Source organism: Anguilla rostrata, chromosome 13 (genome assembly GCF_018555375.3).
Source record: "Anguilla rostrata isolate EN2019 chromosome 13, ASM1855537v3, whole genome shotgun sequence".
In the NCBI taxonomy this organism is placed as follows: domain Eukaryota; kingdom Metazoa; phylum Chordata; class Actinopteri; order Anguilliformes; family Anguillidae; genus Anguilla; species Anguilla rostrata.
Genome location: NC_057945.1, coordinates 25,424,897 through 25,441,898, shown reverse-complemented (window position 1 = coordinate 25,441,898; position 17,002 = coordinate 25,424,897). Strand labels below are relative to the sequence as shown.

The window sequence follows — 17,002 nt, the reverse complement described above, 5'->3', positions numbered from 1 at the left end:
CATTCTCCTATTGAATTTTGTACCCATAATTTACGAGATAAAGCCACCCATTTTTCACTAGAGGTAATACAGCAGTTTTCACAGTAGATACAATTACTAGTGCTAACCACAAATCAGCAAGAATTTCAGGTGCCTCTTTTGTTTGAGTATGTGTGTCTGTGTATGTGTGCGTGTGTGTGTGTGTGTCGGTGTGTGTGTCCAGTGACGCAGTTTGTGCACAGCGAAAGCTTTTTCTCGTTTCTAACACCAGGACAACCACTCTCAGCACTACTGGCTGTCACATCTTTGGGTTTTGTGTGGCTGTGGCAGCAGCAGGCCGTTAAGCGACTTCCATCCCCCACATTTGTGAAAAACGCCGCTGCTTCGCTTCTCACATGGAGGTTCCTGCCACAGCTCCTGTGTTCTGAGATCTAAGGGCTTTGAGGACTGCAGACTGGCTGCAGTACCTGTGCGCATTCCCACAGGGAAAGCCTGGCCATTCTTTCCCTCAGCAGTCAAAAGAGGAAAGAAAGTGATTGCATTGATCCCGTACAGGTGAGGTGGACTTCGTTTGGACTAGAAGGGGTTTTGTGCACCAGATTGTTTTCTTCTTCTTCAAAGCGTGTGAAAAGAAGATGAGCATTTTCTCCCCTGGCAAGAACCTGCATAATTAAAATGTAAGAACAGTCTCAACTATTGAGTGAAGGGCTTTCTATTTTTTTTTAATAGTCTTAAAGCCTTCTCTTTTAAAAAAAAAACACAGAGTAGAATTGAATCAGATTTTCTGCCATGCCTCTGCTCTCTCACTCTACTTAGTAGAAAGCTAGTACTGCAGGAAGCTTTGTGTTGTGCTGTGGGATAACCCGAGGTGCATTGGCAAGATGAAGAGAAAATCCAAAATTATGTTTGCATATCAATCTAACTAATAACACATTCTCATTTCCAAGTTATGTTTGCATTTTGGTCTCATTATCATTGTTACATTGTGGCTTCTTGAGTAATAGAAGCTAATTGGTGTTGGCTTCTACTTGGGCTGAAGGCAGGTGAGAGGAATGCCTTCATTAGTACGGGCATCGCATTTCCCCATCTTGGTAATTGGGTCAAACCACTTTTGACTAAAAAGGGGATGTTTTTTCTATGAGAATTTATAAGGCTATATCAAATATTACAATACTTCAGAGTAAAGGAAAATATGTATTACCCTATGTTTCTAATTTTTCAGTGTTGATTATTCCTAGTATTTTGTGAGAGGTGGATTCATGTTTATTTACCAGATGAGTTAACCTGTGGCATGGTTTGACAGTGTCTACTTACAAGAGGATTTCATGGGGCTGTGGAATATAGCCAGCCATGGCATTCAATGGGATTTCCCTCCCTTTTTATGTCACAGATACTCTCTTGATTTTCTCTGGCTGAGGGCCAGGAGACTAGGTTCCAGGATGTTACGCTGTGCAAAATCCTGTACGGATTCACTGATCCTTATGAAAGGTGAATTGGCTGGACTGGGTGCAGTGAACAAGATTAGCAAAATAATTCCATTTTAAAATCACTGAATCTCCACTGTATACCACCCAAAAAGCCCAGCATGTTGTCTTGAAGATTGGACACAGACATGCAAGCTGTTCTCCTGTAACATTCCTCATTTTATTCAGGCTTGCATTTCAACCTGCCGCAATGAACCTCTTTAGGAAGCTTGGCAGCAATGCATTTATCTTAATACGTAATTTCTCCCTGTATTTGGTTTTTTCCTGCAACAGATGGTTCTAAATTATTTAAACCCCCATGCAGGAGTACCTCACTGAAGTCTTGATTGCCTTGATTTAAAAAGTCAGTTATATTTTTGGATCTGCTATGTCCTTTCTAGCAGTTCTCTTGGCTGTAAATCTGTGGTCTGTGGTTCTCCTTCACTTTTCTAATCATTCAAAGCCCACTCGAGACAAAGGTCAAAACAAACAATGGCTGTACCACCCCCTCAAAAATACACACACTGATTTGGTCATTAGAAAACAGTATGGGTCAGTGTGGGTGGTTTGCTGGATGAAGGAGTGTTGTGTGTTATTATTTAAATCTTTATGTTGGAATGAAAACATGGGTTTTAATCTGGGCCCAAGGAGAAATACAAAGGTTAAATCACACAAGTCACCAATACATTAAGTCTGCTTATAGTTATAAATGAGCACCTCATTCTGTTCAGGATCAGTGCCAGTGCCTCCGGGTTCTTGCCCTGCCAAACTGATCTCACATCTGATACACCAGTCAGACAGAACACTTCCTCTGAAGACAGCGTTTACAGGTATGAATACTTATTGACAGATTAATCAAGTAACTGGAGTCCAAGAATGGAGCAGGTTTAGAGTTGGGCAGTGTTGGATGACTTCAAAGTTACACTGATGAACCCTGCACTACTTAAATTTGACAAATGTACTACGCACTTGTATACAAGACTGAACTTATCAGCATGCATAGTCATAAACAGTGCCTAGTGTTTGCTGAAGTATGACAAACACATTTTCTGCCCATGAATGGTGCACACCCTGCTGTGGTTTCCAAGCACGAATAGATTTTTACACCAATAAACTTCTCCCAAGCCTTTCTTATGTTAGACTGTGGATGTGAATAGTTCCACAAAGACATGTGCATTCCATGTGTTTATTTATCAAGTTACATGCCACTACCCCTCTTTTTATGTTATAAATCAGGCATTTTGATCACACTTCAAAAAATGCACCCGAAAATGTACTTATTTTCCACCATCATGCAGAGAGCTACAGATCATGACCCACTTTGTGTAATAATCCTCTCATGAAAGCTAAGGAAGGGCACATTTAAAAATTAGCCACACACCTCCATGTAAGAAAATACTAATAGTTAAAAACAATTAATACTAATCGTTCATAACTTTAAAGAACAAATTTGATTAGATGCACAAGGTCACAGTACGCCCATACAATCACATAATACATTTGAAACAAGAAAAAAAAATATTATGTGGACAGTGTAATATATTATATGGTTCATTTCCATGTTTTTATTATGTCTAAGCCCTCTACTGTGTTCCTTCTGTTTGATCTAAAACAATTTGACAAATTAGCAATGATTATCACAATATAATCAATATTGCCTCCGAATTATCTCCTGACTTATTCTCTGAAACTTGCGCCCTTATAAAATGTTTAATTAAAACCTGATAATTATTGTCTTGGTTCTTTTTTTAATAAGCTGCATCACACTTCTGATCAGCACCGTCACTGTTGTAGACGAAAGATTAAGCGATGGTCAAATACAAGTTATACACATTCGCATTTCTCCGGAGAGCTGTGCCATCATCACAAATGGCATTTAAGCGTGGCTGTCGCAGGTTGAGACGCGGTGGTAGATGAAACCCGACGAACTAAACCCATCTTCTTGTGGCTGGCCACAGTCGGCATTGGCACTGCCACTGTCTTGATTATAGACCAGAACGCGAAGTACTGTACGTCGACCAACAGCCCTTCTGCGGGCATATATGTCCAAGCAAAAAGTAAAATCAACTGAGAATGATACATTTGTAACATCATGGCATAAATGAATGACTGAATAAATAAATAAATAAATAAATAAATAACCTTTGGGACGATACATTCGACAATCGTCTACGTGGAAAGCAATAAATTGCATTGTTTTCTTCCAAGGATGTCTGATGCTTAATTTTTTCACTGGCTAGCCTATAACCAATGTAACGTTGCTGCCTTACTGTGATGTGCAAGATGGCACACCCCAACCACGGTGCATCCAGTCCTTTGGAAGCCCGCGTTGAGAAACTGGAAACACGTTTTTTGCTCACTCACACATTTGAACCAAGCATGGGTAAGGCGTCCGAGCTGAATGTGAAAATTATGTACATTATAGGGTTCTTCCACCTTGTTGCAGTGCAACCGCGTGCGCTTAAGATTCTACTGGGAACGTGTGATAAAAATTTCTTCCACTTAAGTGGAGACATCACTCTGAACTCTCCTCCATATTGAGGTGAAGACAGAGACAGACCAAAGGACTGGGCTTCTTACTGTGGTGTGTCAATGAAGGTATTTGTGCATAGGCAATTGATTGGATGCCTTTTTGACTGATGATATAATGCAATTGCTATTTAATCACTGTCTCAGCACTTGAAGGGAAAAGGGAAAATAACAATTAAAAAAACCTTTTAAATAAACATGCATATGCATGTTTACACATACACACTCACACACGGCATATAACATGTCAATTTATTATAGACATAAACACAATCGTTTTCATGCTGTTGTCCAGTTCCGACTGAAATGGCAAAACTAAAGCCAATACTTAAAACCAAACAGATATTCAGATTACATTTTTAAAAACAATCTGTCATGGTCTATTTTAAGATACTACAGATAGTGGAAGAATAATTATTGCTGCTTTTCCTCGATAGGAACAGGCTATATAGTTTTGACAATTAATTGTAGCCTAATACATTTCAGATAAATTGTTATAGCTGCTGCATCATCTAAATCGCAAGATTGTATTTATTCGCTCTTTACTTCATGTTCAGAGTTAACAAGCTACGCCCGTCAGCATTCCAGAGATAATTTACCACGTTTATCTAGCTTTATCTATTCATACCGCCGCATCCGGCTACTCTGGGCATAGGAAGACGCCTTCCAGACTTGGTCAGCGAACTCCCATAGAACTTTCTTGCGATTTTCGCGACAAGAACGCATTGAAGCATGCATACATTTCCCCCTCACAATTTGTTTCAAACACAGGTCAAAACACCCGCCCTAATTACTCTGTATATGATACAGGACGTCGTTGTTTATGAACACGCAGTATCACTCTAAAACGTATCCATGTTCGCACAGACTCAGATACAGCATTCGTGATAAGGCGTAGATAAATCAACCTGCTGAACTGCAACAATCCAGCGTCACTTGTTATGTTTCACAAACTCGCTGATAAATTACGCACCTGCGTGAATAAATTGTATGCACTGGTATATTTGTATATTTAATTTTGAGCGCTGTACATCAGTATGTCAGCCGCCCATTAGAATGAACTTATTTTGTTCATGTTTACTGTCATGTTGTGTAAACCGTGCATTTGTAACAGTTCAAACATTACAATATAGAAATGCATAGCCTACATATTCATAAGTTTTTCATTTAAAAAACACGAACCTTAGTAAAAACAAGAAATAATAATTGTTTAAATTGTTTACGGTGAAATAGCTTTGTCTGCAGAGACAATTCTAACCATAAGGATGTTTAAGGCGTGGATAAATATATTGTGGTGCGAGTTCAACGGCAGTTTGTTATCACCGGCCACTAAACATGTTTTTCAAGTGATAAGATTTATTCAACAGGCTTTGTAAATGTTCTAATTTTCTCACTGATGTGCATGTGCTCTCATAAAAGATGCAGTGAATTCCATAGCCTTGTGCACACGAGTAATCTCTAATATGGGCACAGAATGAATGCACAATCTTAAAACACGTGCAAAAAAACAGAGGTCATCCTCACCTGTTTGTTGCGGATATTACTGTGATGAAATTATTCCAAGTCCAGACCTTTGCTCCAACAGGATAAAGTAGACCGTTTTCTTCAATTCTGTATGCTGTAAACGTTATTGCTTCATGCCAAAAATACCGTGGAAATTCAGTTTCCGTAAGTCCGTCAATTGGGGAAGTTAAGTCTTGAAACTGCTGTGGAGAGTTGTACCTGTCCTTGGTGCTGAAACAGACTGACTAAAAACACAGCGGATTCCTCGAGATGTTTCTGTGCTTTTTAAAATCTCGTGCAGCTAAAACTCTCTCCAGTTGCAGCATGATAAAATTAAAAGAGAGTTCAAATAAAATTCCTCCCTCAGATAAATATCACCACGATAGTCTTTATATTTATGCTAATTTTATTAAAATATGTTATCACACGTGCTGTAAATCGGTAATTTGACGGTGCATTGGTACTGATGCTTTGATTTAAATTAGATTGCGTAGATTGGTATTTATTGCAGTCGGTGTTCAGCGTCGGGTTTTAGTCCTCAAAATTCCTAAGATCGGTTTAAAACAAACGCGCCTAGATCGCACGTGTGATATCTCATTGTTAGTGGTAGAGGGAGCCAAGTGTATGACTGACAGTGACTCCGAAATGGTGTAGTGAGGAGGTTCACGCGACCGGCTGTCTCACAGCAGCGCGCATTTCCTTCGATAATACTCGGAGCACTGTTGTTATTTCAAGTTCACGTTATTCTGAACGATTGATTGATTAAGGTCTTGTTTTGTTTGTATTATTTTTTCTTGTAGTAAATCGATGTTTACTTCTTGTTGTTGATTTTATTCTTCTCTATTTTAATAAATGTAAATTCGTTCCCCGTGTAGACCGCCCATCTGGCTCATCTACTCGTTCAACCAGAGAAGCTCTTTTTAAGTTTCAAAAATGTTCCCAGCTGTAATTACTTGAATGTGGTGTCTCAGAAAACTCCGTCAAAGCCTGGAATTACTTGTTTTCTGTGTGTCGTTCATGAATTTGAGAAAAACTCACGAAAGTGTGTAGGTTTTGTTAAAGTGGGATGTCAAAACACAATTGGGCCAACTCTTTGGAGATTTCAGGGCAGAATTTATGGTGGGTTGAGGTTGTTATGCATATGTACGGATGTACGAGTCTAGACTTGATCTAAATCCCAACTGGTTAACCAGCTCGTAGGGAGCGAAGCCGTTGATAAATATCTGATTAAATCCGAACTGTTTCCTCACACATAACACCCAGGTTACGTCATCTACGGATTAGTCACAAAATGTACTTGTATTGGGCATCTAATAGCTCAAAATAACTTGGAATCATCACTGTTGTCTAAAAATCATTTTATTCCGCTTCAGGGTTGCAATATACATCTTGTTCTCCCCATGAGAGTGAATAAATCGCCTAGTCCAAGTCAAGCAAGATTTTCACCCTCTTATTTTTCTGCATCCGCTCTGTTCATTTTTGTTGATTGAGCAGTGGTAAACTGAATGACTGTGAACTTTGAAATATGATTAATGAAATATATTGAGGTTTTCAGCAAATATAGTTTTTTGCCTGTCAAAAATATGGCAGCAGAAATAGCCACCTATAGGCTATGCGAGCAATTGCTTTGACCAATATGACATTAATAATTGACTACGTCTGGCCAAATACAGCAATCCTGAACTTAGTATCCTTTGTTTAAAAGTAGTTATCTATTATTCATCCTTGGAGCATTGTTCTGTGGAATTGCTAAATGATGGTACAAGCCTCCACTTTATATAACAGGTCCTACCAATGATTTTATCACTGCATAGGTGGACACAAGGAAACCACAGACCTTTGTGCCAACGTATTTCATGCAGATGGGCTTTGAACAGAATTATGTGAGAATACAATTACTATTGTCTTCTTATCTATCTAAAGGATCTTCAAGTATCCACACACTTTGGATTTCATGAAGCCATTTGAGTTCATTGTTACATGTAATCCCTGCTAACTGGCAAGAGTCGCCTGATGCTTCAAGCATATCACAGTAGATGATTAAGGGGTAACTCTTCATTGATGAATGCATGTTTTAAGGAAACAAAATTTATTTAAAAAACACGCATTGCATAACATCCAAATGTAGGCATCTGTATTGCTCATCTGAACATAGGAAGGTCTTATCTTGGTAAGACAAAATACCCCAACATATATTCTACTTTAACGGGAAAAAATCAATTTATCTCCTTGCATGTTTTTTTTATTTTTTATTTCACACTCAAGAGTCGTCACTGAGCAGGGTGTAGGTGGCAGTACATGAAAATGATATTCTGACACCTTTTAAATGAGAACAAAAGCACGTAGGCTGTGGGTAAGACCAGCTCGCGCGCATACCGTGCAGAGCGGCCATGCTTTCTAGCCGAAGTCGGAGGGGGACTCCCTTTAATCTTCAGCCAGCGCCAACGCGCCATCATGAACGGCGGGCACGTTTGACATCAGACACCGCGACTCCACGTGACTGAACATGCCCGCTCCTCCTCTCTGGCCCTGCTGCTCACCTCCCTCTGGAGTGAGAACCCTTGAGAGCTGTCACTGGGCCTGCTCTGTCCAGTTCTGAACACGCAGCCTCAGAGCTGAGCGTCAGGAGGCCTCACTGAGAAAAAAAAAAATATCACCACATCCAATCTCATGAGAATAAAACCTTAAAATAGGCGACTTTGGGGGAACGGGGTGGGGGTGGGGGTGGGGGGTTTGTACTGTGAGAATTTGTACCTCTCTACTGAGTAGCAGATAAAAATGAGACTCAGATGCTGGGATTACACGCCTCTTTTGACGGCCCAGCCATGTGGAAAGGAGGCGCGATGCACTGTGGGAGCCGTGTAGGGTAGATCAACACGTGGCGCAGGAGAAGGGGCAGAGAGCTGTCAGTCCTGGAGGGAGACGCAGAAGGAAATGCATCTCATTGTCGCATGCTGCACTGATCTTGCCACCAGGAGCGGCTAACTAACGAAAGGCCAAAACTGCCTTCTCGACCCATATATAAGGCAACCATCTTCAGTCACTGTACGTCATAGGATATATCCAGAATGGAAAGGTCATGAATTCAATTATTTTTAATCCATTAAGGGACATTGACAGTGGGCTTTTAGTCCCATTCTGTTATTGTGTAATTGAAGTTGTTTATTATGGTAATGTTAGTTGCATAATTTAAGGTAATCATTAGTTGTTTTCCCATGCCCAAGGCAAAAGTTGCTGATATTTATCCATTCAGCCTTTATGAATGAAGACGTGTGACTCGGGGCTTATCACTTGAAAGGGAGCCAGAACATTGTGTAAACCCAAGGTTTTTTTTTTTTTTTTTTAATAATTAATTTAAATAATAATATCAATAATATCCCAGTGTCAGAACTAGCCTAATTATCTGCCTTTATATGTACATTATAACTAGGTTTTCTACTCACATAGTAATTATGACTAACTTTCTTCCTTACTTACACAAATTGCCCAACAGTTGCACAAAGAGACTCATTTTCTCCTTGAATAAGCTCTTAAAAGAATTATACAATAGCAGAGAATGCTTGAGGCCAGCAGAGGTTTCAGATGGGAATGCTAATTAATGCCCAAAAAATAATTATAGAACATATAGTTAGCCATTGGTTAAAGGGTTAATATGACTGTGAATTTGTATTTTAACATTTTTGTCTTGAATAATCTGTGGTACAGTTATGAAACATATGGAAGTCCATATTTTTTCTCAGTACATCTGAATGTCTTTTTAATCACAAGAATATCTCTAGTCACCACAAGAGGGCACTAACATTTATGTTTGTGCTCAATGACGGTATAAGTGTAAACTGTCTTTTTGACTAAATTATTATTATTACTCTCAGTTCCAAGAATATTTCAAGGAATTGCTTTTCATTTTTATATGGAAAATGTAAGCCTATACGTTTTACTCATTTTTTCTTTCTTGTTGATTTCTCCCTTATATAATGTTTTGCCTCTATGTGGTATTGTTTCAATGGTTTAATATTCAGATGATGCTTCTATTGCCTAATATGTTTCTTTTGCAAAGGTGTCAATTATTTTACATATTATGTAGAGGGCAATGAGGACCAACCAGGAAGAAAATATGAAATATGAAAGATGACAAGTTGGAAATATAGACAGGTATTACACAGCATCCTGTTGAGAGGAGTAGATGTCAACCAAATTTTAAAAACCATTATTCTATTTTAAAGGAACTAGAGGTAATCATACTAGGCCATATATAGTACATTTGAATACGTTTAACAGACTTTATTTTCATAAAAGTTTGCTGAGCAAGTAAAGTTAAATAAATAAAAAAATAAACAAATAAATTAGTTGACCCCATTTAAAAATGCAGATTTAGATTGCTGGCAACCCTAAGACTCTAATAGGGGTGAGCAAAGCCCCTCTTCTTGAACTCATGCAGATGGGGGTCCACATACTTGAGTGCTTTTGACAACAGGTTAATAGAGGTCCAGTCTAAATTAATACATGAAAAAATCCTACTGTTCAATTAACTTTATAATAAATAAAATTTATAATGTATGCTACTATAACATTATCTTTTTATTCAAATAAATTGATTGAAATGATTGACTAGAAATTAAAACAATGCAGCAAAGAAATTAATTAATCAAATAATACATTTCAATTTTCTCAAGGCTCAGTCAAGTCTAGCAATCTTTCATAAAATCCCCTTTTCCGCAAGATAATGTCTTATATTGCATATACAATCTTACATGCAGGATGAAACCATGCTTTTTTAGGAGTCAAATAAGGAAAATCTACATGGATCTAGGTATGAATAGGGATTTCTGAATATGAAACCACATGGTCCCATGTGAATTATGAATATTTCCCTTTTCCAGGGCAGTGGATCATATTTGGCTGATACGGCCTTATTAATGGAAATCATTTTTTTGAATTTCCAGAACATCAATAGTAACAGAGTTTCTTTTCAGTAGACACTCAAGAAGCCTTGCTAGAGCTGAGCACTTTCCAACTATGCGTTTTGTATTTCCTCTTCCAAGAGTGGAAACAATAGTGTACCTTAATATATGAATAACAATGCATTTAATGAATAACAAAACACATTTTCAGTGTTCTCTCAAAATTTGCATACTAGAATATTTGAGTTTCTGATTTATGGTTTAATTTGGGCCACGTGCATGAAATATGTATTTATTTCTGTGGTTCTGACAGTTCTGAGTGAAGATGAAGTATTTGGGAAAATGTTCTATTTTTCCCACGTGCTAAATGTTTGAATTTCCCAGACACAGGTAGCCATGTTATGCAGTGGTGGGGGCGAACAGTGGTCAGCACATTTGAAATGAGTAGTCATTTAAGTGCCATTGTATATTTGTAAAATTCAATTAGCATCCTATAAACAATCACACCCAAATGACTTAAAATTCCTTTCCTGACACCGTAAATTTCTGCACTGAGTTGACATTGCAGTTAGGCTTTTAGCAGGTGCTCCCATCAAGAGTGAATTGCACCAGTGCAGATGAATGTTTAGGCAAAGGATGGTGATACCAATTTATCAGTGTCACAACCGAAAGTCGAGTCATTACATAAACCTTCATCATAATGAAGCAGATCCAAAAAGTAAATGCATCGAAATATAAATTGGTTTCACTCATTTCAGCTGAACCACAGAAATGAACCATCTCTTATTACATGACATTACACAGGCCCATCATTCATGGACTCAAAATGGTTTCAACCACTAAACTGTGTAACCTAACCCAGCCATTCATTCACTTGAAGTCTATAGCTCTTAAAGCTGACATTTGTAAAGTGAGAGCAATTATAGTTTAGTGAAAAAAAGAAGAAGCATATTTTATCTCACATTTTGAGCTTTTTTCACTATAAAAAATTATGATTTCTACACAAAGGAAATCCTTGAGTGTTTTTTTTTTCCTGAAGTGCTGAACTTTATTTTTGGCCAGTTTTGTTATTCACTTTTCAAGGCTCAGCTTTGGTGCTGGTTGAAGGCTGAACTCTTGTAGTGAGCAATGGCTCCAAAAGATGACCTTGGGTCAGGTGAACAGTGGATTCTAGAGAGGCCAAATATTTATTTATTTATTTATTTATGGCTGTGGTCATGATTTCTGAAGTAATGTATTGCATTAACAAATCTAAAATTATTTAGATAGCAAATAATTCTCCAAAGGGGTTCAGAAATGTTTTAAAATAATAATTAACATTTTATAATGGGTCGCATTGAGGCAAAAATCTTACTTCTGCCTGCCACTCAAGGTAGTCTGTCTGCACTTCCATGTCCCTCTAAAGAGGCTGTATTCAGTTGATAACACACAATAACCCCCTCTCCAACATTGAACTGGCACATTGATATCAGTTGATTCAGAGAGAACAGCGATGCCCATCTGCAATTAGCATAAAGTAGCTCCACATCCACCAGTAGCCTCTTTCTCCCAGTGAAGGTTCGATCCTTGCATCGGCAGGACAGCAATGTAGTGGTCATTGGTTAAAAATCTCAGAATGTATACTGCTGTTAATCTGAACTGGAAGTGTGCGTGAGTAATTTGGCATATTTGTATATTGAAAATGTGTTTTTCTCCACACTGAGATATATACATTACTTGAGTCATCTTAAACTTTTCAGACCTTAACAACAAGGTTTGACATAGTGGAAATGGTGCTGTACTGAGAAGACCTAAAGACTAGACTATTAGACTACTATATAAACTAGACCCATTTTCTCCCACCAATCAGAATCAAGACAGACTCTGCAGTGAGAAAGCCTTGTGGTAGCAGGCCAGTGGCAGTTCTATATGCATTGTTATTAAACTTATTGATTTGCAATTTAGTTTTAAACATGCATTTCACCAAAGCGAAAATTACCCCAGCAGCATACAAAACCAGGCCTGTGGGTGACCATAAGTTGTAAGGCTGAAACATTATTTCCTTATGTCAATGTTCTCCATTCATACAGCCAAGATGAAATCCATTCAAAACCTTTTCTCATTGTGTCTCCCCTGGTAAGAATGGAATTGCAGTCAATTCAGGACAGAGATATAAACTAGGCGGTATTAAAATAAAAATGGAACCACAAATGACCACAAGTGCCAGTTATAGTGCATAAGGCAATTTGAGTCAAATACCATTATTAACAGATCTTTGCAGGACATCCTATTTTCACAAAATACCTTCACTATTTACACTGTATTTTGTATGCTATGACATCATCCTAATCTGCCCCCCCCTCCCCTCCCCTCCCCCCCCTCCAAAAAAGGGACAAAAGTACAAAACATTTTTATATTGATTTGATTTGAAATAAAGTTTTGATTTCATTTGAAATCAACAGAGAAACTGCAAAAGAATAGACAAAATACAAAATAAAAAATTAAATTATGTATACGCTCAAAGGCAGGACATTCTCATGTTTTCTTACTGTCCTTTTCTGCATAAGTCCAAAGGTTGTTATTTCTTCATAAATGGCTTACCTGATATGGCTCTGCAATCCATAGTAATCAGATCACAGCATGACATGCTACTTTGAGGACTGCAGTATAATCTGTTCACCAGTTTGAGGGGTCTCGGTCCGAGGGGCTCACCGAGTTAAATTTTTTCAAGAAGCAATTATTTTCACCTGATGATAAACAAGTGCATCTTTGTTACACGTTCATGTAGATAACTGCATCTCATCAGCAACTGCAGAGTGCAGAGACCCTCTGCGGTTGATCAGAAACAAGTAATACACATGCTCCCCACAGAATTATGGGAAATATGCCTTGAGTGCGGCAGAAAGATTAGCTTGTTACTTTTTCAGATTTCTCTGACCCTGGATAGATTTTGCACTTGGCAATGCTACTAAAAGGTGAAATCCAGCTCAACTAATGCTTTCATAACTTTTGATCTCAAATGTTATGGGATCATGGGTATAGTTTAGTTTATGGCATCACAGATATAGGTGTAGTTTTGGGGGTCTCAGGTGTAGGTGTAACTTACAGAATCTCACACATAGGTGTAGTTTATGGGGTCCCAGGTATAGGTCTATTCTGAGGGTGGCACCTGACAGAGCTGACACAGCTGCTATTATTTAAACCAACAACCGAACCACCACCACCTACACACACACATACAAACATACACACACACACACACACACGCACGCACACACGCCGAGACACACATGCACACATGGACACACATGCATGCACACACACCTGTATTGCTGCCTGAAAGCACATGGTATGGTAATTCAATAACATATTTTAGTCCAAATGTGACATCGCAATTAAAGGCAAAAATGATGAGAAAACCATTAATGCAGGAAAAAATTTTAAAAGCCCTTGATTAATTTTTTAAACATTCTGTTCATTTTACATATGCCAGAGAACTATTTATTAAATAGACAAATAAAAAGAAAGAAATGAACTAATTCGACAACATAAAAATTACAACTTTATACTACACTAACTAACCAGGGAGTCAATCTTACTTTACTGCATAAAGCTGCACCCTCATATATAAATAAAAAATAAGAAAGCAGTCATGGACAGTAACACTCTTTCCATAATAACCTGTTATGGTCATTTATTTCTTTCCACATATAACTGTTAATTACTTTCATTCAATAATATCCCTCTTGCATAGTTACTGTTTAACTTTGTCATTGGTAACATTTGAATGAATGGCTAGTTGCAATGGTAGCTCAGTTTTTACCCTTAATGTTCCTCTCATCTCCTGTTATCTTGTTTACTCCAGAAACAGTTGGCAAATTGGTTCTTCTTTCTATCGGGAGCGCAACTAAGGGAAAACCGACAACTTTTTAAAGCTGAAAGAAATGAAATCAATAACAGTTTTGCACTTAATTCTTAAAAAAGAAATTATATAAATGAAGGAAACCCTTATCATCCTGAACATGTGATCATGTCCACCCATTTCCCCAAGGCCTTCCTCCTACTCCTCTCCCTCTCCCATGGCTGCCGGCTCATTGGCCGGGAGGTCTGGCATCATGCTGGTGGCCTCCTTGGCAAGTGGCCAGTCTTTGTCTTCCTGTCCCTTCCCCAGCTCCAGTTCCAGCTCCTCGAAGGATGAGGCGCTGTCCTCGGACTTGGCCGAGTTCTTGTCGCTGATGGAACCTTCGTCCTCGGGCTCATGTTCGGGTAGTGTCATCTCAGTGGGAGGGGCCAGTGACGTCTCCTGGCTCTCTGACAGGAGCATTTGACTCACTGGGCTGGTTTCACTGTTTGAATCCCCACCTGGAAGCAAATGTGAGGTCTTTGTAAAAATACACAAGGTGGAAAACAACAGTGAAGCCATCAAGTAAAGTCCATTGGTAAGAAAAAATAGCAAAACAAACTTGGGAAAACTCATCAATAAACAGCAGGCAAGAAATACAGATATTAAACATTCATGAACATAAGTACATATTTCAAAGTAACAGTCACCCGGTACGTATAGAAATACAATCACAGCTATATTATCATTGGGAGTACACATGGAATAGAATAAGTTGTACTATCACACATGACGAGGCATTTGGGAGAGAGGAACAGGTGTGGAATTCTCTGTACTGACCAATAATCATCCGGATTACTACTTTCCAGTGTTCACCACGTCTCCTGAGCCATCTCCTGTCATTCACATCCAGGGCCTCCTGATGCTCCTTCAACCCTATCTGGCATTTCAGAAAATGCCTCCCTGACATTCACATAATCACCAGGTATTACAGGAAACATTTAATTAAGCGCAAATCTCTGGACACCCACTACTGCAAAACATCAGAAGGAATTAAGGGAGGACCATTTGTGAATAATCGAGCATCTGAGATGCAGTGGAGTTAGAACTGTGAACTAGAACTGGGGTGCCTTATTCTGGGGATTCCAGAATCCTGCAGCATTCTTCTGAGCAGAGAAATGAATGCTTCTGCGCCTCAGCCTGGTATGTGTTCATGCTTCTATCGCTCTAAAAACAGACTGTTCAGATGAAGGTGGCAAGAGGCCACTAAACACGGAATTAACTTGGCCAGTACCAGTGTCGTTTGCAGTGAGTGGGACCAGGGGTCAGGTGAAACGTTGTGGCAGACTGACAGAAAGGGCAGACAGACTGTGAGCAGTCAGAGCTGGCAGGGTGACAGGGTGTTCTCTAATCTCAAAGGCAGTGTTCCCTCCAACAGCCAGAAAATATATGAAATGAACAACTTCCCATAAATAATTAAAAGCCACAACAGAATGTTCTGTCAGGCCTGTACTGCAGCCAGTCAAGAATTTTCCAGTTTTTGGCTTTGAAAAACTACTTTGTTGCTTTAGTAGTATGTCTGGGATCGTTGTCCTGCTGTAGGATGAAGCAGGGTTTGGAGGCATTTGCTTGAACTTGAGCAGATAAGATGCTTGTATACACTTCAGAATTCATTATACTGCTGCTATCAACAGATACATCATCAATAGCCGTCTTTACACAGCTAGACCGGATAAGAATGCTGGATCAGAGCTGGGAAAAATTATGACCAATGACCAATTCACACTGAATTCTTTTATCACCGTTTAACAAGTATTTTGTCTTTACATTACTCAGAAGAATTGGCATTGATTCCATAATTATCCAAAAGCATACATATAGGCTATATATGTCCTCTTCATCATTTTTATTTTTGAGGTAACCTGCTGTTTTTTTGCCTATTCCCCTTGCTTCCAGTCTTTCCACATTGGTTTGGTGAGCATTTGAATTGCAAACTCCACCATCAATTTGTTTAATAATTTCCCTTTCCTGCCTTATATTTAATAGTTCTCTGATTTCCACTTCTGTCCAGTTATTTCTGCTATCCCCTCCAGTGGCCATCATTTTATTTGTTCCTTTTTAATCTGTCCCCCGCACCACAGATTTTACGTTATTTTTTTGCCTAAACTGTATCTATTGAAGCGGACACAAAGTAACTCACAGGGACAGCTGACAGCTGATGGAATGTTTATGTGGCTTGTTACCATGGCAACTCACTGGCATTTTTCCAGCTTTACACAGAGGAAATACTGGTAGGTTCAAGTTTTTTTTTTTTCCTATTTTGTGAGGTGGGTCAGAGCCAGGTTATTTTAATCCGCCTTCGTTATGGTTTGACTTCCTTACACAGACATCGATACCAGGTCAGCTCTGCCAATTACCCGGTATTTATGCTCTGTGTAAAAAAGACTATGGAAGTGAACCAGTATCTGTGGCATCCATACATGCCCAAACCATAACACCCCCACTACCATGTTTCACAGAGGAGGGGGTGCTTTTGATCTTGGCCAATTCCTTTTGTTCTCCAAACATTGGCCTTGCCATCACTCTGATACAAGTGAATCTTGGTCTCATCTGTCCACAAGACCTTTTTCCAAAACTGCAGGCTCATTTAGGTACTTATTTGCTAAAGTAACTCTAACCTGGCCATCCTGTTTTTGCAACTAACTAGTGGTATGCATCATCAAGTGTAGCCTCTGTAGTTATGTCTGTGAAGTTTTCTAAGGACAGTAGCCATTGACAGATCCACGCCTACATCCTGAAGAGTGTTT

General features: G+C 38.9%; 2 protein-coding genes across 4 annotated transcripts in view; both read right to left on the bottom strand.

Moving 5' to 3' along the window:
- grm2a (glutamate receptor, metabotropic 2a) overlaps positions 1–6,466 on the bottom strand; it is a 45,577-nt gene extending 39,111 nt beyond the window's left edge. The window contains exon 1 of one of the 2 annotated variants that reach the window (XM_064305696.1): positions 5,496–6,466. The gene's annotated coding sequence lies outside the window, so the exon portion shown is untranslated. The remainder of the gene's footprint in view (positions 1–5,495) is intronic. The other variant, XM_064305695.1, reaches the window with a different exon arrangement.
- A 7,314-nt stretch (positions 6,467–13,780) lies between these two features.
- Positions 13,781–17,002, bottom strand: part of tex264a (testis expressed 264, ER-phagy receptor a) — an 80,515-nt gene continuing 77,293 nt past the window's right edge. For both annotated transcript variants that reach the window (XM_064304162.1, XM_064304163.1), the window contains one exon: positions 13,781–14,716. In XM_064304162.1, coding sequence (XP_064160232.1) covers positions 14,415–14,716 — 302 coding nt within the window. In that variant the 3' untranslated portion in view covers positions 13,781–14,414. The remainder of the gene's footprint in view (positions 14,717–17,002) is intronic.